At 37.9% G+C, this 25,065-nt stretch overlaps 3 protein-coding genes across 5 annotated transcripts in view; 1 reads left to right on the top strand and 2 right to left on the bottom strand.

Annotated features, from left to right (window-relative positions):
- The first annotated feature begins 622 nt into the window (after positions 1–622).
- LOC117375683 (polycomb complex protein BMI-1-A-like) lies at positions 623–5,973 on the top strand. The gene is made up of 9 exons (XM_033971999.2): positions 623–1,016; positions 1,591–1,718; positions 1,865–1,961; positions 2,098–2,153; positions 2,235–2,364; positions 2,497–2,536; positions 2,741–2,839; positions 3,445–3,525; positions 4,838–5,973. Exons 2-9 carry the CDS (start codon positions 1,601–1,603, stop codon positions 5,228–5,230), a joined length of 1,014 nt encoding a protein of 337 aa, XP_033827890.1. The 5' UTR covers positions 623–1,016; positions 1,591–1,600; the 3' UTR covers positions 5,231–5,973.
- A 363-nt stretch (positions 5,974–6,336) lies between these two features.
- LOC117373258 (CDGSH iron-sulfur domain-containing protein 3, mitochondrial-like) lies at positions 6,337–12,090 on the bottom strand. 3 transcript variants are annotated; one of them, XM_055221229.1, is made up of 3 exons: positions 7,744–7,895; positions 7,209–7,319; positions 6,337–7,134 (listed from the first exon to the last, which is right to left on the bottom strand). In XM_055221229.1, exons 1-3 carry the CDS (start codon positions 7,825–7,827, stop codon positions 6,949–6,951), a joined length of 381 nt encoding a protein of 126 aa, XP_055077204.1. In that variant the 5' UTR covers positions 7,828–7,895; the 3' UTR covers positions 6,337–6,948. The 3 variants fall into 3 exon arrangements, with proteins under 3 accessions (XP_055077204.1, XP_055077201.1, XP_033825094.1); XM_055221226.1 differs by lacking the exons at positions 7,209–7,319; positions 7,744–7,895 and adding exons at positions 10,082–10,198; positions 11,840–12,090 and having other exon boundaries at positions 6,720–7,134; XM_033969203.2 differs by lacking the exons at positions 6,337–7,134; positions 7,209–7,319; positions 7,744–7,895 and adding exons at positions 8,627–9,135; positions 10,082–10,198; positions 11,840–12,081.
- Positions 12,091–12,720: 630 nt separating this feature from the next.
- Positions 12,721–25,065, bottom strand: part of LOC117371764 (protein AF-17-like) — a 29,199-nt gene continuing 16,854 nt past the window's right edge. The window contains exons 13-20 of the mRNA XM_033967424.2: positions 23,470–23,536; positions 22,647–22,795; positions 20,454–20,660; positions 19,542–19,618; positions 18,512–18,882; positions 16,785–16,881; positions 15,694–15,882; positions 12,721–15,029 (exon numbers count right to left, since the gene is read on the bottom strand). Coding sequence (XP_033823315.1) covers positions 14,994–15,029; positions 15,694–15,882; positions 16,785–16,881; positions 18,512–18,882; positions 19,542–19,618; positions 20,454–20,660; positions 22,647–22,795; positions 23,470–23,536 — 1,193 coding nt within the window. The 3' untranslated portion in view covers positions 12,721–14,993. The remainder of the gene's footprint in view (positions 15,030–15,693; positions 15,883–16,784; positions 16,882–18,511; positions 18,883–19,541; positions 19,619–20,453; positions 20,661–22,646; positions 22,796–23,469; positions 23,537–25,065) is intronic.

Genomic DNA, 25,065 nt, shown 5'->3' on the forward strand with positions numbered 1-25,065 from the left:
TGGCCGACATGTGGAAACACAAGAGGTGTTAAAAGTACAGGGAAATAAATATTATACAGGCCTTTTGGTCAGAGTGATACACTGTAATGATGAATGATGGATTTAAAGGTTTCTGAACAAATACACAGTAGAACACCAAACAACAGTCATGTTTTTTCATCAGTTGTGAGTCAATAAAGCAGAATCGGATATTGTTAAATCACGTAGCCTCAAGTAAAAAAAAGAGTCGAAAATCTGCCGTATCCTAACAAGTGCACCATCAACAGTTAGTCCATAAGAAACACTGAAGAAAAATATCAGTAGTTATGGTTATTCTGAGTTGTTTCTAGTTTTAACCATAAAACGAAGAACTGAATGTTATGTTGAAAATGTCTAGTAACCTTCGTTCCCTGGAGTAATGAAATTATAGTTATTTTCTTTACGTGTGGAGCTAAAAGGCGCTGTCCCAAAATATTTGCTTTAACTTTCGGCTGTGGGCCTGCTAAACTATGTCCATTAATGGTATTTTAAATAAAAGTCAATAGTTTCGTTCTCATTGCTTCTCATGGCTCGGTCTCTCTGGCTCTGTTTGCCTGCGCAGTGCGAGCCCACACAGACACAGCTGTAGTAGTGGAGGTCTGTGGCCCACTCCGGGCCCTGGGCCATGAGGCCTGCAGGCCGCACTCAGCTCAGCGCTAAATCAATTACACCGAGAGGAGCAGAGCAGCGGGGGGCGGAGCCACACAGAGGGCCCCTCGATTTTGCTCGTAAAATAAAGCGGCCAGAGCCGGTTTAAACGTGAATGTGCGGGGACACACGAGAAAAATACTGAAGAAAGAAAAGTACAGGGCCTGCAGAGCCTCCCTGTCCCTGAGCCCAAGACCGAGGCGACAAAATAATGTCACGTGACAAAAATGGGCTGTCCTCTGACGGGGCTGAAAAAAGCCATTTTCTGGCGCTGCTGCAAAATCCAGAGAAGTCCCAATAATTCAGCAGGATCGTGAGTGGAGCAGAGGCGGACTTTGATGTGTAATCAGGTAGGAACAACGCGGTAAATCTGATATTTGTCCGGCGACGCGACGCTGCTCGCGGAGGGACACACAAAGTGCACGGTGTCACATTTGAGTGTCTCTTGTTCGCCTCTTCATATAGCCCATAGCCCTGTCAGTGAATGTAAGATGGCTGCTTTGTGCTGCTGTGGGCTGTATGTGCGAGTGGCTGTTTGCTCTGGATGTGCCCGGGTCTGTGGTCGGTGGTCTCCGGGACGCGGAAGGTTCTTTGTTGGAGCGATGCTTGGATGAGGCCACACTGGGGCCATTGAGCCGCTGCGCTGCGCTCTGAGCAGCTCACAGTCTTATCCCCGGCTCTGTCTCGCTCATAACATTATATTTACCACTAGTTGGTGGCCACCGACATGTATTTGCTGCTGGGAATATCGACCACAAGCGCCCTTTGTCGTGTTTCACTCACCGGCTGTCCCAAGGACGAGCTGCAGACATTGTCTGCGCGCTGAGTAGCCGCTTATTGACCAGATGGGAGATGGTCCAGACCCTGCAGACCTCTCCACTCCGTGCCCTGTGTAACAAGACCTTCTGTGCGCTCTCTCCACAGACCAGTCCAGATGGAGAAAATGCAGCCCAGCCGGATTAAAATCACGGAGCTCAACCCACACCTCACATGTCCACTGTGCGCTGGCTACTTAGTTGATGCCACCACCATTGTAGAGTGCCTGCACTCCTGTAAGTTTCTTGGTCAGCCATTGGCCTACATGTCTTTCTACCCCAGGCTGAAATTAGATTAGAGCTGGTCTCTTTTGACATGGTCCTGTTATAGATGTCTGGTAAAGGGGCCTTTCTGATCACCTGATGTTCTTTTCTGTTTGTAGTTTGTAAAACATGTATCGTTGCCTTTTTGGAGACAAATAAGTTCTGTCCTCGATGTGACGTTCAGGTTCATAAGACGTGTCCACAGCTCAGCATCAGGTGAGCAGCAGTTTCTTTGCACTCAGCCCTCTCCCATATGATATTATACATCTGTGATGCCAGTTACTGATGAAACTGCAAGTACGCAATTATTATCATCCAGTTTTATTGATAATTTGTTTTTGTTTTTTTTAAGAGCTGACAAAACCCTACAAGATATTGTATATAAGCTTGTCCCAGGGCTATTCAAAGGTATGATTTTGTCTTGTATGATCTGCTGTTTTCAAAACTAGTTTAGAAGGTTAATATCTGCATGTGTTTCTATGTGTTCAGATGAGATGAAGAGGCGACGGGACTTTTATGCAGAAAACCGTGAGCTGGAGCCTGGGGAAGTAGTGGAGACATTTAACATCGCAGAGGATGAAATCATCAGTCTTTCCATACAGTTCTACGAGAGGAACAAGTGAGTCACAAGGACACCGAACTGTCTGTTTGTTGTGAAGATCTGCAATAGAACAAATACATATTGTTTGTTCCAAAGTGTAATTAATTTATACCTGTGTTTTACTGTATATTGTTCTACTTCATTCTGCAGAAATAAGGACAAACAGCATTCAGAAGTGGACAATGATAAGGTATATTTAATAGATTATTAATTTAATAGAATAGGTGATGGGTTATATTATATTTTTACTGTACATATGTACAGTATCTTCAGATTTAGTTAATGACACCTTAAGTAGTTGGGTAGTTATAGGAGGTCTTGTTTTGGTTATATGTTTTTGTTTTTTTTAATTCATACTAATTGTGGATTTGTGGATTCTTGCTCTTGTCTTCAGTCCAATGGTAAACGGTTTCTGCAGTGCCCTGCTGCCATGTCTGTCATGCACTTAGCGAAGTTCCTCAGAAGCAAGATGGACATACCCAGCAACTATCGGGTAAATTACCACTTTAGCTACACACTACCACTTTAGTTTATCTTATAATTGTAAATTTTTCTATGGCTAACTTTTTTTAAGCTGCAAGATGCAACTTCTCAGGTTTAGAGTCCGTCACCCCCATGTGTCCCTGGAGATGTTATTGGTTTGTCTCAAATGCTCCACAGTATGGCATTATATGTATCAATCAACAATCTTTATGTTTTAAAAGATGTTTATATTGCTCAACACCACAACAATCATGCATTCTTACTGTGAGCAGGGTCGTCTCTCCACAGACCTGTAACTTGGTCTGGTGGCATCAGCTTTTTGTCTGCGTGGAGATGGATAAATTTAATAGCCCCATACTGTGGAACATTCCAGGCAAAGTAATAACATTTCTATACAGACAAGCAGACCCTCCATTAAAAAAAGTTACTTAGTACAACTTTAAGTCCCCATTATTTGTTGTCTGTACCCCCAAATATGTGGTGCAATTAAAATTAATTAAGCATTTTACATATATTGGTCTCTTAGTATACATGAAATCAATAAAAACTTGATTTTTGAGTTAAAAGTGGGTTGAGCTATAGTAAAAACAGAATGTTGCCTCTTGGTTGTTTCAGGTGGAGGTGTTGTATGGAGATGAACCCTTGAAGGACTACTACACACTAATGGATATTGCTTACTTTTATGAGTGGAGAAGAGTGAGTACTTTTACATTATCATAATGTAAATGGGTGTCTTTTGCTAACACTTGCCAATAATCTCACATTGAGTAAAGATAAGAAGGTTTCGGAGTGATGACAAAATAGGATGTTACCATAGCAATTAACAAATCAAAACAAGTCAAGTAATACTAATTGTCAGGTCAGGTGGTGGACCTCAGGAAGAGTAGTATTTGCTGTAATTAGCTTTAAAGCCTATTTGGGATCCTTAATTAAATAATACATAATATAAATAATAATAAGTTTATTTTTGGCAAGATACATGCCTTTTCATGCTTAAGGTATGTCTGAGCAGCTCTTCTGACAAGGGATGATAAAACGTTTGGACAAAATTGAAACAAAAAAAAAATCCTGAAATGCAATGAAGGGTTTTATGAATAAAAGTTTTCCAAAAATCTATGCAATCTGAAGTAGGTTATTCCTGTATAGTGAAATTTTGAATTGAATTGAATAGTGTTTCTTAAGAACATTTAACATTGTATTTACTGTGATGTTTCCATCTGGAAGTAGTTTTAGTCTTTCAACTTGAGTCTATGACAAGTTCAATTTGAGCTGAAATCTTTTGAACAAGAGGTGAAAAGCCCTCCTTGAAAGTTTGCAGATGCTTACTTTTGCATGACTCCAGAAAATGACCATTGCATTATACTGCAATTTAGTACTGTAATAATCTAAACTGCTAGTTGTTGTATTTTAAACAGTTGAGTAATTTTCATGAGTTTGTAGGCAGAATATTGTGATATTATTTTTATTTTTTATTTTTGTATAACCTTAAAATTCCATATTGAACCTAAAAATTGAAGGAATAATATTTCTGGTGAGAGGATGTCCACCTGTTTGCCTCTATGGACATAGAGATGTTATCATTTTGCCTAAAATGTTCCACAGTATGGCATTAAAGTGAACAACATATCTTGCATTTATTTTATTGTTTAAAATATGCATTCTTATTGTGCAGCAGATTTACCTCTCCAGAGGTCTGACCTATAAGTTTCTTGGTGTCACCCTCTTGTCTCCAGAATGTAAAGTCATTGCCATACCATGAAACAATTCAGGCAAAACAATAACATCTGAGTGGAGACGAGCAGATGGCAGACCCTTTACCAAAAAGTTACATAGTGGACCTTTTAAAATTGGTTTAAAAAATGATCAGTCTTTCATTTAAAACTGAGTAGTTCATTTAAAAACTCAATTTCTCTTTATATGCTTAAGGTGCATATAACAACCCAGCTGTGTTAATATCAGTAGTCTTTTAGCTGTAACACTCAATTCATAACTGATTCTTATTCTTCAGACTGGGCCCATTCCACTGCAGTATTTGGTCAAACCCAACCGGAAGCGCAGGAGGCCGTCCCAGTCTGTCGCAGCAGGTAACTCGGACGGGATCAACACGAGCCCAGCATCCGAAAGTGACTCCCACAGCGACAAAGCTCTCCACAGTCCCCCATCTGGTACCCCATCAACACCCAGAGGCACCTCACAACAGTCTGGATCTTCACCCAAAAACCAGCCACCCTCTTCACAAACCTCCTCCAACTGTAATACCACTGTGCCCGCCTCTCAGCGACACTCTCAAGCCTCAAAACAAGGGGGCAGTAGCGCACGAAAGGTGACTGTCAATGGCACGAGTAGCGGAAATGGCAAAGAAGAAAGCAGGGGAGGTGAAAAGAGTGGGGCTATGACTTAACCCCTTTATATTCTCAAAGGGAGGACAATTTTCAATTGCATCCTTTTTTTTTCTTTTAAACAGCAAAATGTCCAGAATTTGAAGGACAAATCTGTGGCAGAATCTTCCATCTGCTGACAATGACTGGTTCTTTGGCCAAATAGACACTTGTATGTGTGTGTTTCTGTGTGTTAGACTAGACCCGTGCACACATACAAACTGTATAGTATGTAACAAATGTGAGCATGTGTGCATAATATGTATAAACTTATCTTTTATACAAGATATTGTAATTGTTTTGTATTGTATATGCAGTGTGTCTGTCCCATTTCCATAGGTTTCATCTATTTGGCTTTGGTAAAACATGAGTCAAAAGCTATTGGATGTACATGAAGAGCTAAGATATTTGCCTTTAAACTTCCATGTTAATAACTGCTGTATAAGTGTCTGGTATAGTCTTCATTTGTTCTTAACTGACAATGCACTTTCATAACACAACCAACAACTATTTTCAAGCCAGAGAAGGCATTTATCCTTTAACAAATGTTTTAAGCACTACCACTGTTTTATGTCTGTTAGAAAATTGTGAATTGCATTTTACGGCAGCCCACCACCTCAAAAGGGATATGAATTTTGGCTGTGTACGTTTGTTGTAGCTCCTCAAATTTCAACATTCCATGCATTTTCTTTACATCAGACATGGGGGCATTTGGATTGGCCGTACATGCATGTTTTAGGTCAATAAAAATGTTAACTTAATAGTTCTGACCTAAGGGTTCTGATTAAATCCACAATGCGGTTATCTTTATTAAATATTTTTTTCTCTGACTATTAAAATAGGGTCAACTAACTTCTTGTCTCCATGGAGATGTCATTGCATTGCCTGGAAGGACCATAGTATAGCATAAAGCCCAAATATCTTGCATTTGATCATTTTTTATATTTTATATAGTGGGGTGGCCTCTCCACAAATCTGACCTGTAACTTGGCCAAGTAGTTGCTACTTGTCTCCATGATAGGTACAATATACACCAGGCAAAGCAGTAACAGACAAGCAGGTGAATGACCCTCCACCAGAAAAGTGTACTTACATTTTTGCATAGTAGAGTTTCTACTTCACATATGTTGGTACATTTGTTCAAATTTAATTGTGCATCAAGTAAATTAGCCAACTTAATTTCATTAGGTATATTATGAACAAAAGCATACACAAACGATATGAAATAAATACTGAGGTGAGGTAGTAGGTTAATGGTTGGTGCTTGTTGACTAGAAACACATTTTAACATTGAAGCTTCTAATTCACGATAAACAGTTTGTGAATCACGTTTTCATTTTCTTTAAAGTGTGACCGAATCATCATATATGCAAACCAATATGAATCTTGGATACTAGCGATATAAAAAGTTTGTCTTAACATTCTTGTACCAGTGCAAACATTCAGGATACATGATATCAATGGCACAAAATCTAACCAACAACTGGCTAGAAATACTATACAGGTTTCTCTATTGTGGGGCATGTACTTTCATTTTCAACCTTTTAAAAAAACTATTTTAAGAAGACTGGATTCACACTTGTTTGTATCTCAATTTAGTCCTAATATATTGTAGATTTGGTTTGGTTTTGGTGTAGTCATGGTCGAGTCCAAGTGCAATAATTTAGTCAGCATTTTGATGTGGGGCATGTATAAGTGTGAACACAACCTAAGAGACAATTGAACCACATTTAGATAGATGTTAAGAGTCCTTTTCTTCATACAGTGGAGCAGACATTATGAAATCCTGCTTGTGCGTGCCATCACAGTAGGGTGGGTTATTGGTGTATTTGCAGCCACATAAATATATTGTCATGTCTTTGTCAGGGACAAAACGTAAAGGAGTGAAACTTGGTGCTTTTAATTTGTGGGCTCCATCACAGAAAGGCTGAAAGAGAAAAGGAGGATTGCGAAAAAGCATATCAATTTTCAAAAATAATTTTAAAGGTTTAACCTTTTTACCTGCTTTTTGCTGTATCCACAAGTGCACCATGAATACCATTTCCCCCCAACAACATCCACTTTAAAAGGTTTCTTGACTGGGATTACAGGTTCAGGTGGATATGTGCAGAGCTGGGAAAACGAGAGAAGTGACAGAAATCAATTTCAGAGGCATCACTTCTTGCCCATGTCCTGTAGGGGGCGTATTAACAGATTTATTCCACAATCTGTGCTACATCGTTTAACTTTATTTATCCCCATGAAAAGCCATTATGTTTATTCAAATTATAGCCCTAAAAGTCATAAGTAATAAATAAAAATAATAATCACACAGATTATATGTACTACTAATAACAAGAATTGTTCATTGACAACGTTATCCTGTCGTTATAACATTATGTCTACTCTAATACAAGCTACACATTAATACTGCTACTAATACATCCTATTGGGTTAATAATAGATAGCTAAATATAAAGGTGGTGCTAGTATTCTATGGCTGTCACTGATTACCATCATTGACAAAAACATGGGTCAGTAAACAGCTTTTATTTACCTTGAAGGCTGTCGTTGTTCTTTTCCACCGGCATTTTAAAGTAACATTTGTCCATATGTGATCTAATCTGGTTAAAGTCTGCATGTCTAGAGGTGACAGTTCAGCTGCCTGTGCTCTGCCACTAGTCAAAACACTTCCTGGATCACGTGACTAATTCTAACCAACCACTTTCCTGTGCTTTACTATTTGACATTAAACATTAAATACTCAATTCATAAAATGGTAATATTAAGTCCTAAAAATGTTGCATATAACAGAAACCTGGAACAGCACAAACAACTGTAAAATTAAAATGTAAAACAAAATGAGAAACAACAATTTTGCCTCATGGAACAATGTGGCTCATTTGAAGTGCTGCTAACAAGTGCAGGAAGACATGTGTCTTTACAAAAAAATAAATAAAATAATAATAATAATAATAATAATAATAATAATATTCTGAACAGTCTAAACTCTCAAAAATATTCTAAATTGAACATTTTTGCCGTTCTCTTCTAAAAATTTGCATTGTGGCCAAGACAACCCAAAATGTGTTGTCCACACATGTGTACGCCAGGTCCTAGCAGGTTAAACATGCACTACAGAACTTTTCTGATTGCCTCCATGGAGATATGCATGCAGTGTTCCACAGAAAGTATCTTCTGGAGATCTCTGGAGAAGTGAGCCCATTCATTGCAAGAATGCTCATCTTTTATAATAATAATGATAACAGCAATACAATAATAACAATTTATTATTGTTATTATAACAATAATACATTGGTATTAAAACACCTGTACATAAATTAATGCTAGTTAAGTTCAATGCTATACTATGAAACTCTTGAGCAGCAAGCGGGTTGCAGCTTCTCCACCAGAAAAAATACACATTGCAGCTTTAAATTCGGTAATGCATAGGCCATTTATTATTCATTTAGAAAAAAATATCAATAATAAAAGATTAGGCCTATTTTCCATACATCTTGCATGATTACATTCAAAACATGAACTAGGATACACATATATTCTAGAGTGAGAATGAATAAATTAATTGTGAATTTTGTTGTGAAGATGAATATAGTCAGCTCTCATATTCATAAATACAGTACATGCAGGTACTAATCTCCCAACACACACAAATGACTAAGTTCTTCAGTTTTACATGACTTTGTCAATGGACAGATATGCTTTAATAGAGCTCCACAAACACTTCAGGTATTCTCTATTTCTTGAATGCACGTTTCACATAATTTACTACATCATTGAAGATTACTTTTATGTGGGTTCCATCACAATAAGGCCCATTTCTGGTTTGTTTACAGGCACAAAGGAGGACAGTCTGATTTTTTTCAGCAGTGAAGCGCATCGGCTCAATATTCGGTGCTTTGGCCCGGTGAGTTCCATCACAGAAAGGCTGCAGACAAATATATAAGGCATTGGCTTTGCATTTTTCATTCATTTTCCTTGTTCGATGAAGAAAGATAGGCCTACTAATGTAGTCGCAGCTGCCCTAAGGCTAAGTGACAACAACAAGCCTACAAACTAGGTCTGTCACGATAAACAAAATTTGCAGTGATACATTTCTGAAGAAAATGTTGAGAATTAGCGATAACACTGAAACTTTATTGACTGCCACACAATAACCTGTAATAAGTCAATAGCAGAATTAGTTATTCTAAACCTATAATGCGACATAGAAGTTATTTATTCAACCCTCAACTACTCAAATCTTATATTATTGAAAAAAAGTCCCACTAGAGCAAAGAAAAAGTACCCTTGTAATGACTGTTGGTGCAGTACACTTCCGTCAGAGCTGGCATTAAACTGCTAACCTTTGCCAATAAGATAACCACACTCAACCATAGTGACTAGTGGATACTGCTGTTGTGTCCGTGGGCAAAACACTTTACCCAAATTACTAACATGAGAGTGAGTGATTGGTGGTGGTTAGAGAAGCCATTGACACAGATTGGCAGCCATGTTTCCAGGCTAACTCAGGGCAGCTGTGGCTATAAAAGCAGCTTACCACTTGAATGAATGAATCTTTGAGGGTCCAAATAAGTGCTGTATATGAAAATTTAATTAATTTGAACCATCTTGAGCTTAGTTGTAGCCAATAAAAACAACCCTTGAGAACATACAACTAAAATTCTCACATTTAGTTCTACGGTCTTACCCAATATCACATGTTTTTCAGTCTAAGAACCCGGGACATGTCTGCCAACAAGCTGCCTCACAAAAGCCAAGTGTCAGGCCTGGAGGAATGTAAACATCAGAGAATGGATTCTAAATGACTTACATCCTGTGCTTGGCCCCCTTTAGGCCCCTGAAATCTGAACCCGGTTCATTTGATTACAGACCTGTTTCTGGCTATGTCCACACGCACACCAGGCATAGCGTTTGCCAGCTTTTAACTTCACTCTGTAAGGTATGCGGGCAGCAGCAATGACGTCTGTGGACTGGAGATGGCACTGTACCTACAAAACCAGATAGAATGTGTAATGATAGGGATAGAACAAGATCTCATGCAATAAAACTGCCACAAGATTATGCACATGTGATCTTTTGGTTTGGACAAAAAGGATGAAATGCTGATAAGTTCAACCTCCGGAGAAGCTGTAGTTACAAAAAAGCAGTGCTATAATGACTGCAAAAATATGAAATTAAATGAAGAAGTTTTGAGGTCAAAATTGTGAACTAGATTGCACTATTTATTATAAATTATGTCAATATTTTGTCTTTTCTTCTTGTGGACCCAGTTTTGTGTCTCGTGTTACTGAAATTGCATCTCATCTCATCACCGCTAAGTAATATTCATCAAGATTGTCATCCTTTTGTATGATATTAAGTTTAGTTTAAGGTAGGGTCAAGTAGACGTGCCCTTTGCATCAATTTGTCAACTAAAAAGGGATGTGAGCTCTCAAATCTCTATGATCTCACAAAATATAAAATAAGTACACAACAAGACAAAGCACAAGTAAATTGTATATTTGTTTGTAAAAAGCCAAAATAAATTCACATCCCCATGCATTCTGATAATATTTTGCTTCTCCTTTCAGCTTTGGTCCATGTACATTCTTCTTATAAAATAATCTGTCATCCAATAAAAAACTTGGTTGACTAAGAAGCCATCGACTGATTAATCAACTAAATGACTAGAGGCCTACAGACTTGTTTACAATCCTCGTAGGGAAGTTGGAAGTTAGTCTCCTCTATATGGGAAATACACCCTCTATTACAAGTAGAATCGCATTCATATTATCATCAGCGTGCGTAGTCAAAGGAAGGCAATCCTACAGTTTACATCAGATGTATGAGGATATTTTCTCTTTGTCCAAATATAGGCCAACATATTTTTATTTACTGCAACTATATCTAGTCCTATGGAACTGGACACGTTCTTATAGGTGTTGAGGTGATTAAGTAAAGTAAAATGAAGCAACTGTATATAGCCTACGCTGTGTTTTTAAAAAGGCACTATGCTATAATCACAACTGAACATGGGTTGCCAGTGGTAAAGCTGATGTACAAGTTTTTCTCATCCTCAGTATATGGACACATACATACTGCAGCAGAGGATGCACTGATTAATGATTGGCTGCAGGTGCTGGGGTTTAGGCAGTGAGGATTGGATAAGATAGAGTATTTATAGGTTTAAAAAGGCATGAGCGGCAACAAAGGAATCAATAATTAGCCATAAAAGTTACTTATTCAAAACTCTACAGCTCAAATATTATCGTATTACAACCAAAAAAACAAAAATGTCCATTATTGCAAAGAAAAAGTCCCCACCATAAATATTGAGCCCTAAAATATATAGTTCCAGATTTAATGTATTGAACGATACGTTAATAGCAATAATAATTGTAATAGTGACAGATCTACTCTCTGCAGATGCAGGTGGAGACATAAACTACAGGTTGACAATGGGCCAGTATGTGTGTGAAGGGTAAAGGGAAGGTGTGTCTGGGCGTGTAAATAGTTAAGAGTAGAACATGTTGTTATATCATATATAGCATAATGTACATTTTACAGTGTAATTACAATATATTACTTTAACACCATAAAAGTAAAATAAAATGCAATCTACTGAAATGTTGTAAACATTAGGGACTTACCACAGAGGAGGAAGCCCAGAGCTGAGGTCGCCTGAAGGTTTGCAGGCAGCCTCTCTGCATCGCCACGATAACACTGACTGTGTTCATTTGTATCCACGGATTAAAACCCCACAAATATTAGAAATGTGTTAAATGAAAGAACTCAGACAAGAGAATCCCTAATACAGACTACTAGAAGCATTGAACTTGCAGAACAAACGCAACTTGTCCTAACATGGCCCCTTCTCTACGTCAGCTCCTGTGCTGTGATTGGCGGTTGAGTCTCATTCCCCGCCCACTGAAGTTTATTTCAGAAGAGGAGGGTTTGACTGCTTGATAAACTTATAGTTCCTAAATAAAAAAAATGGTCATTTCGTTCCACAGAGATAATACATCTAAAGCAGGGGTGTCCAAACTATGGCCCGGGGCCCAAATGTGGCCCTCAGACTAGTTTTTATTGGCCCTCAGACCTCCTGCTGAACTGGCCCATAGCAGTCATAAACCAGTCATTAGCAGTACTTTTAACAGCAAATTAAACCATTTCTACCACTATAACCTCAAACACCACATTGCATTGTGATACAGACCTAAAATTAATGTGTTTCAGGCCTTATTATTATACAGCAACTCTGTCAAAGCTGTGTATTAAGTACTGCGCTGCATTGATCACCAGTCTGTGGCCTTCCACTCTGAATATGTGTTGAGACGTGGCCCTTGATAAAAAAAAGTTTGGGCACCTCTGATCTAAAGGCATAGCATTATAGATGACACGTGAAGGCCTAATACTGAAAACCATCCAGGCCCTAACTGAAGATAACCAAGTGTGAATGGATTCATTTGTAAATGTGTATTATTGTAGACCTAGTTGACTCTCCAGAAATTTAAGTTAAATCTGAAAAAAATGACACAGAAGGATGCATTTATTAACAAAAGAATGTCTTATTCAAGCCTTTAATTTTTACACACAAAAATATCAAAATACTTTACAGGGATTTTAATCTCAATATTTGTCAAATTAGTTTTGATCAATTCTCTGAAAACAATACACTGTACAATGACAACGTGCTTGTCCTTTTAAATTCAGTGCTCATTTCTAAACTTTTCAGGGAACAATGCATTCAAAATTATGCATAGTTTTACTTGGTAATTAGCAACACATTTGAGAGACTTCACTGCATTTCATGCAATTCATATCCCAGTATTTAGCTTGCTCTCCATCTAACCTCATTCAGAACCAGGTGCTTATGTCTTAATACATAAAAGATACACAGTACAACATTCATAATATGGATTTTTCTTGGTCGCCCAACTTCAAAGCTCAATGTTTTGCACAAACATTAAAAAACTTTTATCCAACATAATTGAAAAAAAGGGACTAAAATGATTTACAAGTGGGCCCAAATGCCCCAGTGCAACATAAAGAAACCGCTTCAGAAACCCTTGGCACTTCAGCCAAAGTCTAGGACCTGGTCCAGTCTGGACTCAAAAAACACTTATGATAAATTGCAGATCTCCCGTTCGGAGTCGTGTCAAGAAGGTGGCTCAAGTCTTTCATATAATTTACTCTCCTGTCTCTGCTACAGTATTTATGACCATCAAGTGAGCTGCTTAAGTGCTACTTAAATTAATCTAAGATATATTGTCACATGTTAGGGAAAGGTTAATTGAAAATATTACAGATTATTGATTACATGTATTTATGAGTGACCTACTGTGTTAGTAAAACTGTGATGATGAAACTGATGGACAGATAAGCTTATCAATGACTAAACCCAACAGTGAAAGCCAATATAAGTACTATGACGAGTCACTGCTCTCCTCTCTCTGTTACAGCTAAACTATGAATTATACATGTTAATATTACATCTCCTATGTCTGTAAAAGTCCCATTATATCCTGTTTCTCACTTCTCTGAAGCACAAACAACAAAAAGCATCTGAACACAAAGAAGTACATTAAAAAAGACTATAGTTACCACTATATTCACATGTTTCTGCAGAAATGATCATTAACTATCAAAAGTATAAACAGTTATAGGAAGAGTCCTCCGTGTACCCAAAGATAAAAACACTGTCAAAGAAAGACAACATTAGGAGGCCTTTTCACCCTTTTCTCTGTATATAACATTATTAAGGCATTGTCTATCCAGTATTGCTAAAAGAACAACTATTTGGAGGACATTAAAAGTATGAACATGAAACATTTCAGGACAGAGTGCAAAATACTCATGAACAATGAGAAACCGGTCAGTCCCTAATGGCCTGGTCAGCACCAAGCCTCCTTTTAAGGTACTTTGTCAATGGCTAATTTACTTTGATAGCATCTAACATGCAAAAAGTGCGCTGTTTATTTTAAAAAGAAAATCAAACAATTTACTTTTTAATGAAGTCCCCAAATGTTTGGTTTTGTCTGCATAATCTCGATAGCAACTGGAAAGGTACAAAGTCTTATAAACTCTTGCGGTCTGTAATAAACAAAACTGATTCATATTAAAAATGCCATTTTTGAATGCTGTCTTCACATAAGTAAATGTGTAAACAGCGATTACAGTTTAAGTGGGCAATTGTATCCAGTGAAGGCTATCTTGGTAATGTATCATCACAGATATTAACCACAGCTGTCTACAATGAAATATTAAGTATCGCAAAGGTAGAAAGTTCTGAGGTAACTATCTTCAGGTAAAAATGTCACTAGTAACCACAAACTTCAAAGTAAAAGGACCTCCACATCTTCAGTATTGTGTGAGGTGAAATTTAAACAAGATTTTAAACTAACACGACAGAAAGGCAGAATATTGAGGAAGACGGTTAATGTTTGCAAGAAGTGGCAGAAAACTGTATAAATAGATTGGTTCAAGCCTAGGGGAGAACTATGAACGGTCAGTGCTAGGAGTCAGACAGACCCAAAGAGTTCAAACTACAACCAAAAGCCAGGGGGCGCCATTGGTCGAGCTCACAATTTAGTGCAATTAAAAAAAATGAGACCACATTCATGCTCTCAGAAAGCTGCCTACACAAAAGAAACAAACAAAACTATAAGAAGAAACTCTGAAATTTAAAACATGAAAACGCCACTAGATAAAAAGTACATTTGTAATACATTCATAGAGAGGTTGAAGAGAAAGACGACAAAAAAGAGGACCTCATTTCAAATAAGTTGCAAGTTTGAAGAGTTGTCAGCCATTTTTATCCCCACCTTTTTCTCCTGGGCCCTGAAAGTACAAGTACAAAGTTAATCAAATGATAAAACAAGAATTTGCAAGGATTTTGTAACTTATGTTGTAAAAATCAAGTTGCTATTTTGGAACTATATTTCAGACAGTTCACAAATCTGACAAGACAAGCTTTTCCCCTGCTCTTCTGTTGAAAGACACAAGACAAGATGGGCAACAGATGATACATGGTCACATTTATATAGCGTTTTACTGCCTCCAATTGGTGGGACCCATAGTATATTTTTCCAGAAATTCACTAATGTTTAACCTGATCACTTCTATTAGTGACAATATCCTAGAACTTTCTACATTACAACAAAAATCAACTAAACAATATTAAATTTAGCTATCCCTGATCTGTATTGTGAATAGGCATACAAAGTGCTTTAATCAAGGAACCACTCACCCATTTACACACATGAGGCAAGGACATAGTGACAGTATGCACCAGTGACACCTGGGATTGAACCTCCAAATCACCCAAATCAAATATAAACATTATTTGTGGCCCTGCAGTACCACCATGATATGATGATGTAAAACCCAACAAAAAGGGTCACCACTTGTATTCATTATCACTACAATCCACATATTTCCACATATATTTGCAACTACAACTAATCAACAAAATGATAATGATTTCTGTCTTTCTGGGACCCACCCCTGTTTTGTGAAGTGCGTTGTCCTGCAGACCAAAGAGGCTGCCCCCCTGTCCTGTCTGCAGGGGGGAAGCAGAGGACGCGATGAGGGGGGAGTTTGGGGTGGAGGAGAGTGCTCCGGCCAGAGAGAGGCGCTGTAGCTCCCTCTGTCTCTGTTGTTGTAGCATTTGACACACCAATACCTGCTGCTCCTAAGACAGACAGTTAAGTGATTACATTAGGGTTGTCAAAAAATAAATAGCCAGATATGAATAAGTACTAAAACTTTGAAAAAAGTATAAATACTGAAAAAAAAATCACAAACAGAGGACAGATTTGGACTACATGGTACACAAATTTTCTTTCTTAAAATGTGACATAAAAGTTGTATCTTTTTTGCCAAACATTTTCCTCTTACAAAGAACTATACAACTATATTACTTTCACACCTTTCAGTAAAGGTTACTATTTGTTTAGGTTGAGCAGATTGCTAATTGGATTAAGAGTTAGTTAGAATAAGAGTCATTTATCTTGTTTAATCTCATCTAAGCATCAGCATTCCAGTTCAAATTTATAAAAGATTTAAGATCAAATTAAAAAAGTTCACAATGGTTTTAGCCCAGTTTAGTCGTGATGTAGGCTTACAATGGAACACGATGTTTTGGTCCTGTTCTAGTCCTGGTCTGGTTCAGGTTTAGATCTCAATTTGAATCCAGTTTTGTTGTGGATGACTAAATGTCAGTAGGGATCTGCCTCCCTTACGGGAACAAAAATCAGGTCCCCATGACATACATCCTTTATTATTAGATCAACAACATTATTTAAAGTTTAGGCATGGGTTAATGTTACAGTTAGTGACAGGTTAATATTAGGATCATTCTCCAGGACATGAATTTAAGTCAATGTAATGTCCCCAAGGAGCATGGAAAAATGTGTGCGTATGTAAAATTTTGAACGGAACACACACTTAAAGCTATGATTTTGGGATGTGATCAAAATTAAGGGTGCAGCTCTGTCATGAGTGTTTGTCACTGAAAATCCCACACAGTTTGAAAAGTGCAAATATGCATCTAAGTGAGGTAACAGGATGTGGGAGGCAGTAAAGTGTCATTACTGGTGTGAAGTTTTGAGACGTCAGGAACTGTTGAAGCTGCTGCTGTTGCTGCTGCTCCAGGAGAAGCTGCTTCTGCTGCTCAGAGAGGAGAGAAGACCTGCAGAAAGACAAAGAGCATGAGAAATTATTATAACATCTTCATTTACTATTATAGTATGCATTAGAGGGCAAAACAACAACACACATTTTTGTTACCATTTTTTATATTTAGGTTTTACCAGGTGCAATGAAGATCTCTTTCAACTAACATCTACAATACTACAGCTTTTTTTCTTGCCCTGCATTTGAAAAAAAAATGTCCCAGTATAGTTATACAGTATAAACTCAAAATATGTCCACTGTGTGCTGTCTTCATCTAATTATACAGCAAGTATAAGCATTTCATAATTCCTGATTATTTTCAGATAATCAGGAAGTGCGTATTAACACTTGGCTTTACTATCATGACAAAATGTCAGTCTGATCTCTGAAAGTTGTAAAAGTGCTTTGGACCATGGCAAACTGTTTAAAATGAAATCAAGTACACCCCCGTTAAGTGTTCTAATCATTAGAATTATAAGTGTTCTAATCATTAGAATTATATTTTCATCATGTGTGATTTCTTTCTGTAAAACACTGGAATTGTGCCATAAGATTTCATAACAAATAATAATAATTATGTCAGTAATTCCAATGAGCACCTAGTCTAGGTAAATTGGTATTAGTGGCACCTTTTTATCCTTTAATACCATTATTTTGGTGTTCCAACTCATTTGATGTTTTTTCTATAGACATGTACACGCATGTCAACACATATTCATACTTGTATTGGAGAGAAACGGGCAGCTGGTGAGATTTCAGAATTTAACAAAGCAATATCAACACGATTTATTCAGGTATCTTCAAATGAGAGAATGGTGTAATTCAAACAGCAACAAAAGCCTACAAAGACACTAATTGTAGCATAATAAAATAATCAGCATTATATGAAGCCCTAACGTATTATGATAAAAGGTGAAGGGTAATTAGGAAAATAATGTAACATAAAAATTGATGATAAAGGTTAAAGATGTGTAGGCATCAGCACACCACCACCAGCTCTCGAACACAGAGGGAGTTTGTCTGGAGGAACCTACTTAGATTTTGTATTACCCCTAAACTAAAGAGTAAACAATTAAAGATGCATCAGACTTGTTAGTGTGAATGCAGGAAAATCGTTGTGGATCATTGTCATATATTTTAGAAACCAACTGTGTTTTGGTAAATGGCTTATGATGTACTATGTCAAATGCCAGAATATTCAGTTCCTTTGACATCTGAACTGGCTAATCTATATTATATATTATATATATTTATTCACCAATGTGATATATATCAGCTCAAAGTGATGACATTAGCTGCCAAAAATCAATAACTAGGACCTGGGGAAAAACATATACCGGTATGTCCTCAAGGGATCAGTGGACATCAACTATAATGGACATATATCTAATGGAAAAAACACTGCACAGACAAGAGGTATAAATGAGGAAAATATGAAAAAAAAAAAAAATCATATATGCAAAAGTAGAATATCCGCGTGTCTGGGCTTTTGCTTATACAAACACACACATTCATACTTGTATTGTAGTGCTTTAGTATTTCAGAAAATATAAAGTCCGAACAAAAATATGATAAGAAATAATAAAATACTGCATCAAATCTTAGTAAATGCTATTGTTATCTTATTTAAATAGTATATTACATACGGGCTGACGCTCTTGGGCAGCTGAAAGCTCTGGACCAGTGCTTGGGGGTTGAGTGGTGGAGGTTGAGGGCGCAGTGCCGGGAGTGTAGGCGGGGGGGCGCTGTGGACTGGAGACTGAATCACACCATTCAAACTTCCCAGGACCCCGTTCATGCTGAGCTGAGGACTTCCTGTTAGAGACGCAATGAGACCGCCCACCGCAGGAAGACTGGACCCCCCGGACTGGTTCAGAGTCCCCAAACTGTCACTGAGACCGCGACTGAGACCATTGAGCAGTGGCTGGCCGAAGGAGGCAGGGCTCTGCTGAGGCGGGGGCGTGCTCTGGAAGGAGAGAGAGGAGCTACTGCGGGACGGACTGCCAGAGTGAAGCTCCTAGATAAAGATAAAGAGGAATCAGTCAATGTACACATTAAAGGGCCTGTACTTGATTTTGATTAATCAATGTCAAGATAAATGCTCTTAACATCATGCAATGTATGCTAAAATTTGCTAAAAAATGAAAAAAAAGTGAGACTGTAAATGATAATCTATTAATTTTACATAGCATTTTCTCAGGAAATAACGATTATAGAAACTACTGACAGGGTCAACTTTTTCATCCAATCAGGCACATTGTTACTAAGAATCACACTTGATGACTGCATCAAACGATTAACGTTTTCATTTCACCAGAAGCAACACTTACATTCTGATTAGTTATGAAATGGGACTACAGATGAAAAATAACCTTCTTGGGTATTTTGGCATATTTACAGAAATATTAATTAATGTGCACTGTTCTTGAAATAAATAAATACAGTAAATAAATAAGTCCTGAACCCTACAAACCAGTGCAGACTAATACTACCTGCAGATACCTTGTATCCTTCAACACTTTCATTAGATGTATTTCAGCTTACTCAAAAAAGTGAAAGGAAAAATGTTCGCATTGGTGCTCATATAGATTATATTACATTCACTGACAAAAATACAGCATTATATTTGGCAGTCCTACTATAGCGTCATGAACAGAAATATCTCCAGTTTCTCACCTCAGAGGAGGTAACAAATGAGGTGTCATTCAGGAAGCAGCTTTTAGACAGGGGGCTCTTATTGGAGCTGAGAGGGTCTGGGGAACAGAGAGGTGCACAAACAAAGTAAAATGTACAATCCAGAACATATATATTTGCTAAATCAACATGCTTTGGGATTAGAGAAATAAAAATGACATTGCAAACATAACAACTAATATCCTGTCTCAACAGGATATTGGTTATTATGTCTGTTAGTTGTGTTAGTATACTTTTCATGTGAAAGATGTGAGATCAGATAATGAGATAGTTAGTAAGATTTATATGAGCTTAAAAAATCCATGCTTTTGTAAAACTCATGTGTAACCAAAAAAACAACCATTTTTGTAATGGTCATGCATCACTTTTTCCTTTTTATATGTGACGATAATCACCTTTGATTAAGTGCAACATAATGACGCACCAGTTCAATGTAATGCACTGGATATCGTCAGTTTATTGTGAAATGTAAAATGCATTTCAACTCCATCTTGCGCAATAGTGTATTGGGACGGGTTGGCAGAACTATCCAGATATCACTCAATACTAAAACTGGTATTGTAACTAGATACTCATATTAAAACATATCAGTATTTAAAAATTTACAGATCAGAGCTATAGTTAAGACCACTAGGTAATATTAAAGAAACTACTTGTACAAATATTTTTTGGTTTGAAAATGTTATTCTATTGTCTCCAAAAAATGTGATTTGTATTACCATTGTGATATTAAAATTGGTATCGGTTATTGAGCCTTTCCTTTAGTATTGAAATTGAGTTTGAAATTTTTGCATCGTAACAACAGTAATAGTGTATAATATTACTTTGGGAATCCAACACATATGAATAATAAATTGAAACCTTATGGTGGTTTAATATGGAGCATGGTCTGACCTTGGGAGGCAGACAGGAAGCTGATTTGGGCAGAGGGGTGCAATGAGGTTGTAGAAGTGTTATTCAGAGCCTGTGGAGGGAAGGGCACTGCCAGCTCTGTGTTAAGCAGCTGAAGGCGCTCTCTTTTGGCTGTAAGACTCAGGATCTGGTCCTGGAGGCGCTGGTTCTCCCGCTGCAGCGAATGGAGGGACTGGAGCATCTCTACAACTGCACATAGCACAATACAAGGTTACAATACAAGCACAATACAAGGTTAGAATCTACAAATGATCAAACCGACTACTTATTTTTTTTTTAGCCTACAGGTTTGAAACAGAACAGTAAGTAACAATTTTCTAAAGCCTATCACAATTCATGAAGACACAGTGGATTTTAATTGTCTTTAAATTGTAACTGTAACTATCTGCTTCTTCTGAGAGTTCATACTTCACTGTGGTTAAATTACCCACCTGTCACTCACAGATTATTATTGACCGATAGGAGGAGAGCTTCATGTACCACAAAAGAAGTAAATCATTATATGACATTATTACCAAAACATTGTCACAGGGAACTCACAATGTAGAGCCTTAAACCCCTTTACCATAGTGCAACACAAAGCAAGAAAAACGTGTACACAATCAGGTTTAAAATTGGACTAAAAATGCTTTTACACAAAATTAAAACAAGTGTAAAACAATATTTAAACCATGACTGAACAAGATCCAAACCAGGAGCTAAGAAACAAGTCCAGACTTTGTAGAGCTGTGCCAATGTTTGCCTAAGGCGATTATGGCTACTCCTTGTTCTAGTGCAGTTATTTGGATGTGTTAAACAAACAAGTTAAACAAAGACAGGATACTTTAATAATGATATGAAATGTTATTAGATTATTTAGCATTTAGACACACCCCACCTTATTTAGCATTTAGACACACTCCTCCTTGAACCGCCACCTTAACTTGGTGAAGGAGTTTGAGAATAATCCTGGGAGCTATGTTGTCAGGGGCTTCATGCCCCTGGTAGGGTCACTCATGGCAAACAGGTCCTTGGGGACGGGTCTAATGAAGAGCGGTTCAAAAGCCTTTCATGACGATTACAACAAGGCTAGATACGTTGCGGACTGGCGTTACCAGGGCTCCACCCTGAGCTGGTGTGGGCTTGCTTATTGCCCTACAGCTCAGCCGCTTTGTGTTGGAGTTTACCCCTGTGAACAGGAGGGTAACGTCCCTGTGCCTTTGGGTCGGGGACAGGTCTCTCACAGTTGTGTAGCCTATGGGCCGAATAGCAATGCAGAGTACCCGGCCTTCTAGGAGTCCCTCAGACGGGTAATAGACAGTGCACTGACCAGGGACTCCGTTGTTCTACTGGGGACTTCAACATCCATGTGGGCAACGACAGTGACACCTGGAGGGGCGTGATCGGGAAGAACAGCCTCCCTGATCTGAACCTGAGTGGTGTTTTGTTATTGGACTTGTGTGCTAGCCACAGTTTGTCCATAACGAACATGAATATTCTTTTTTTAATTTTTGAATTGCATTTTGAGTACTGAAATGAACCTTTCAGAAAGAATGATTATCTGCTTAGTTGACCATCAAAATATTTTCACTCAACTTTATCCTACCATCAATTTTAGTGTGCCACAGAGCAACAAACAGCTCCAGTTGCCCTCTCCCCAGTCTATCTCCATCCCTCTCTTTTTGTCTCTCTCCCTCTTTTTCTCACTCCCTCCCTGTCCCTCTCTACTCTACATCTATCTTTCCTCTTCCCCCCCTTTCCCCTTTCCCCTTTCTCCCCCTCCATCTCTCCCTCTCTCTGTCTGTCACACACACACACACACACACACACACACACAGCACAGGTGTTTTTAGTTACCGTGGCTGGTGAGGCCCACACTGGGTTTAAGTTAGACTTGAGTTGCAGTGGTCATCAAAACTTGTGTGAGGACTAAACATTTACCACTCACATTGTACAACAAAAACACTATGTAATATGCATTGTCCAATTGTAAACTTGGTAACATTTGTCTACTACAGAAAACTTAATGATTTTTTAAAGTACAATTTTGGGTACAAAGGACAAAGTTGCATGACTAAATATTATTATCTAGTATTTTCTATTAGTGTAGTAGTTTCAATCATTTAAATAATCAGCACAACTAAACCATGCTGCTGCACATAGGTGAGGTGCCCTCTCGTGTACAGATTGACTCACTGTTGACTCCCATTTCTCCGTTGCCGTGTTTTTCGAGGAGGAGCTCGATGTGGGAACTGGCCGGTGGGACGTTTTCGGGACGTGCCCTGGACCCTGCCCCCAAACCATCTCTGTGCTCAAACAGCAGGGGAAGACAGCTCATGGGAGACCTGGAGGAAAAATAGTGGGGGAGAAGGCAGAGAAGTACATCAGTGGCGAGTTAGACAGACTGAGAGATAGTAGAGAGATACATATACTGATCCCAAAGGAAATTCAAGGCTGATCAAGCATTGTAATTTATGTGTGAGGGATGGAATTGTCTAATCTTATAAATCAGTCCGAGGTGTGACCCTGTGTATTGAATAAATCCTATAAGGAAGATCACCCCACAGAAGTGCTTTACCCAGTCCCATGGGACGTGATAAAAATTATACATCTTCATTAGATAAAAATAAACTTGAATGTAGCAAACCAAAGACAGAAATAACTAAAATACAGACAAGAAAAAAAAGTTAAATGTTTTCTCATATAAATTTAAAAGTCATCTTACATACACAACTTAACATATAATGCAATAATATTCTATTATTTTATTCACTGACAATCATAAACAACTGGCTTATTGTACCATAAATGTGTATAAGCTTAAAAACGGTCAGTGTGGTGGTGTAATATTGTTGTAATGTTGTTGTGTATAAAACTAACGTCTGTGTTATAAAAAATGATAGTAATGATAATGATAATGATAAAGTACTGTGTAGAAAGTCTTTTATCAAAGCAAATAAAACAATATAAAATTCTAAACGTGCAAAGTACATTGGAGTAAGTTGGATATTGTACTTACTGTGAGGAAAGACTTTCTCTTGGTGAGTTGCCCTGACATGGGAAGCGACAGTCATCAAGTTCTACCTCTGAAATAAAAAAAAAAAAATCACTTAAAGCCAAAGAGTGAAGAACAGTATCAAATACATTCACCATTTTCCTTTTTGTCATTGTCATTTGGGGTGTTTTCATCATTTGAGTATGTGTCTTTTAAAATGGAGCTAAATTAATCACCCTCCATACTCTACTTCGTTATATGCAAACCTTCCCAGAACTGTCAAAGTTTTATTGATGATTTTGCTTTCAGTCGTATGCACAGACTTTGATGGTTTTGTCATTACAGGTGATTTTAATGTATATGTGGATAATGTATGTGACAAAAACGCTAAAGAGCTCAGTGCTGTCCAGTGCTGAAACCTTTTTCTGAATCAGCATGTCAGCGAGCGCACCCACAACAGAGAACACACTCTGGACCTGCTTATTGCTAAAGGACAAGGCAAGGCAAGTTTATTTGTATAGCACAAGTCATACACAAGGTAAATCAAAGTCCTTTCCAGAATAAGGAAGACATTAAAATCATAATACAACAAATCAAAACATAAATAATCACAAATAATCATCATAAAATTAACATTGAAGGAGAAGAGTGCAGAACAAAAATCTTTCAGTCGTATGCACAGTTAAACAGAACGGTTTTGAGCCTGGATTTAAACATTGTCAAAGTAGAGGCCTGTCTCATATCTTCAGGAAGATTGTACCAGGTTTTAGCTGCATAAAACTGAATTGTTGATTCCCCATGTTTAGTCCTTACTCTGGGCACCAGGGGCTGGTCCCTGAAGTCCTCAGAGTGTGAGATGGTTCATATGGCACTAACATGTGAGGGGTGTACTTTGGTCCTAGGCCATGGAGAAACTTGTACACATGCAGAGCTGCTTTAAAGTCTATTCTCTGAGCCACAGGAAGCCAGTGCAGAGACCTGAGCACAGGACTTAGGTACTCATGCTTCCTAGTTCTCGTCAGGACCTGAGCAGCAGCGTTCTGGATGTAAGGGATAATATTTCAAATGTGGTCAACATTCCTCTGTCTAATCATTTCTGTGTCTTCTTTGACCTGTTTGTTATTCCGAAACCACCGGCTGGCCATTTAAGGAAACATTATTGATAGGTGCACTGTCAATGGAAATGATACACTTGTGCCTCATGTTTTAACGATTATTTGTTGAACTCTGTGATTTTGAGTGTTTTCAATGTTCTGAACACCATTGCCCCATGAAGATTAAAATAGTTAAAGATAAGTTGAAAGCACCATGGAGGAATGATGACTCAGGGCACTGAAAAAGGGGTGCCACAGTACCACAGTTTATGTAAAACAAGGGAGAAGTATTTTCTGACATTATTGGAAATTGCAGAAACAACTCTCATGTCCTGTTTGCAACAGTAAATAGATTAACAAACCCTTTAGCTCTGGTGCTACTTTCCACATCTAAGTGCAATGGGTTTACAGTATTCTTTAATCCTTAATGACAGTTGCACCTGTAATTGTCAAAACTGTTGTAGAGATCGTCACCAGAGTTCATCTTCATGCGGCCTCAATGTGTTACCAACTAGATTTCCAAAGT

Source organism: Periophthalmus magnuspinnatus, chromosome 1 (assembly GCF_009829125.3).
Source record: "Periophthalmus magnuspinnatus isolate fPerMag1 chromosome 1, fPerMag1.2.pri, whole genome shotgun sequence".
In the NCBI taxonomy this organism is placed as follows: Eukaryota; Metazoa; Chordata; class Actinopteri; order Gobiiformes; family Gobiidae; genus Periophthalmus; species Periophthalmus magnuspinnatus.

Bases quoted from the DNA above. Each gene is read 5' to 3' on its own strand.
- LOC117375683 (XM_033971999.2), top strand. From the start codon at position 1,601: ATGGAGAAAATGCAGCCCAGCCGGATTAAAATCACGGAGCTCAACCCA. The intron at 2,537-2,740 runs GTATATTTAATA...TCTTGTCTTCAG, and splicing joins CAGAAGTGGACAATGATAAG to TCCAATGGTAAACGGTTTCT. The intron at 3,526-4,837 runs GTGAGTACTTTT...CTTATTCTTCAG, and splicing joins ACTTTTATGAGTGGAGAAGA to ACTGGGCCCATTCCACTGCA.
- LOC117373258 (XM_033969203.2), bottom strand. From the start codon at position 11,926: ATGAACACAGTCAGTGTTATCGTGGCGATGCAGAGAGGCTGCCTGCAA. The intron at 10,199-11,839 runs GTAAGTCCCTAA...CTGGTTTTGTAG, and splicing joins TCTGGGCTTCCTCCTCTGTG to GTACAGTGCCATCTCCAGTC. The intron at 9,136-10,081 runs GTCTGTAATCAA...ATTTGTCTGCAG, and splicing joins GTGGACATAGCCAGAAACAG to CCTTTCTGTGATGGAACTCA.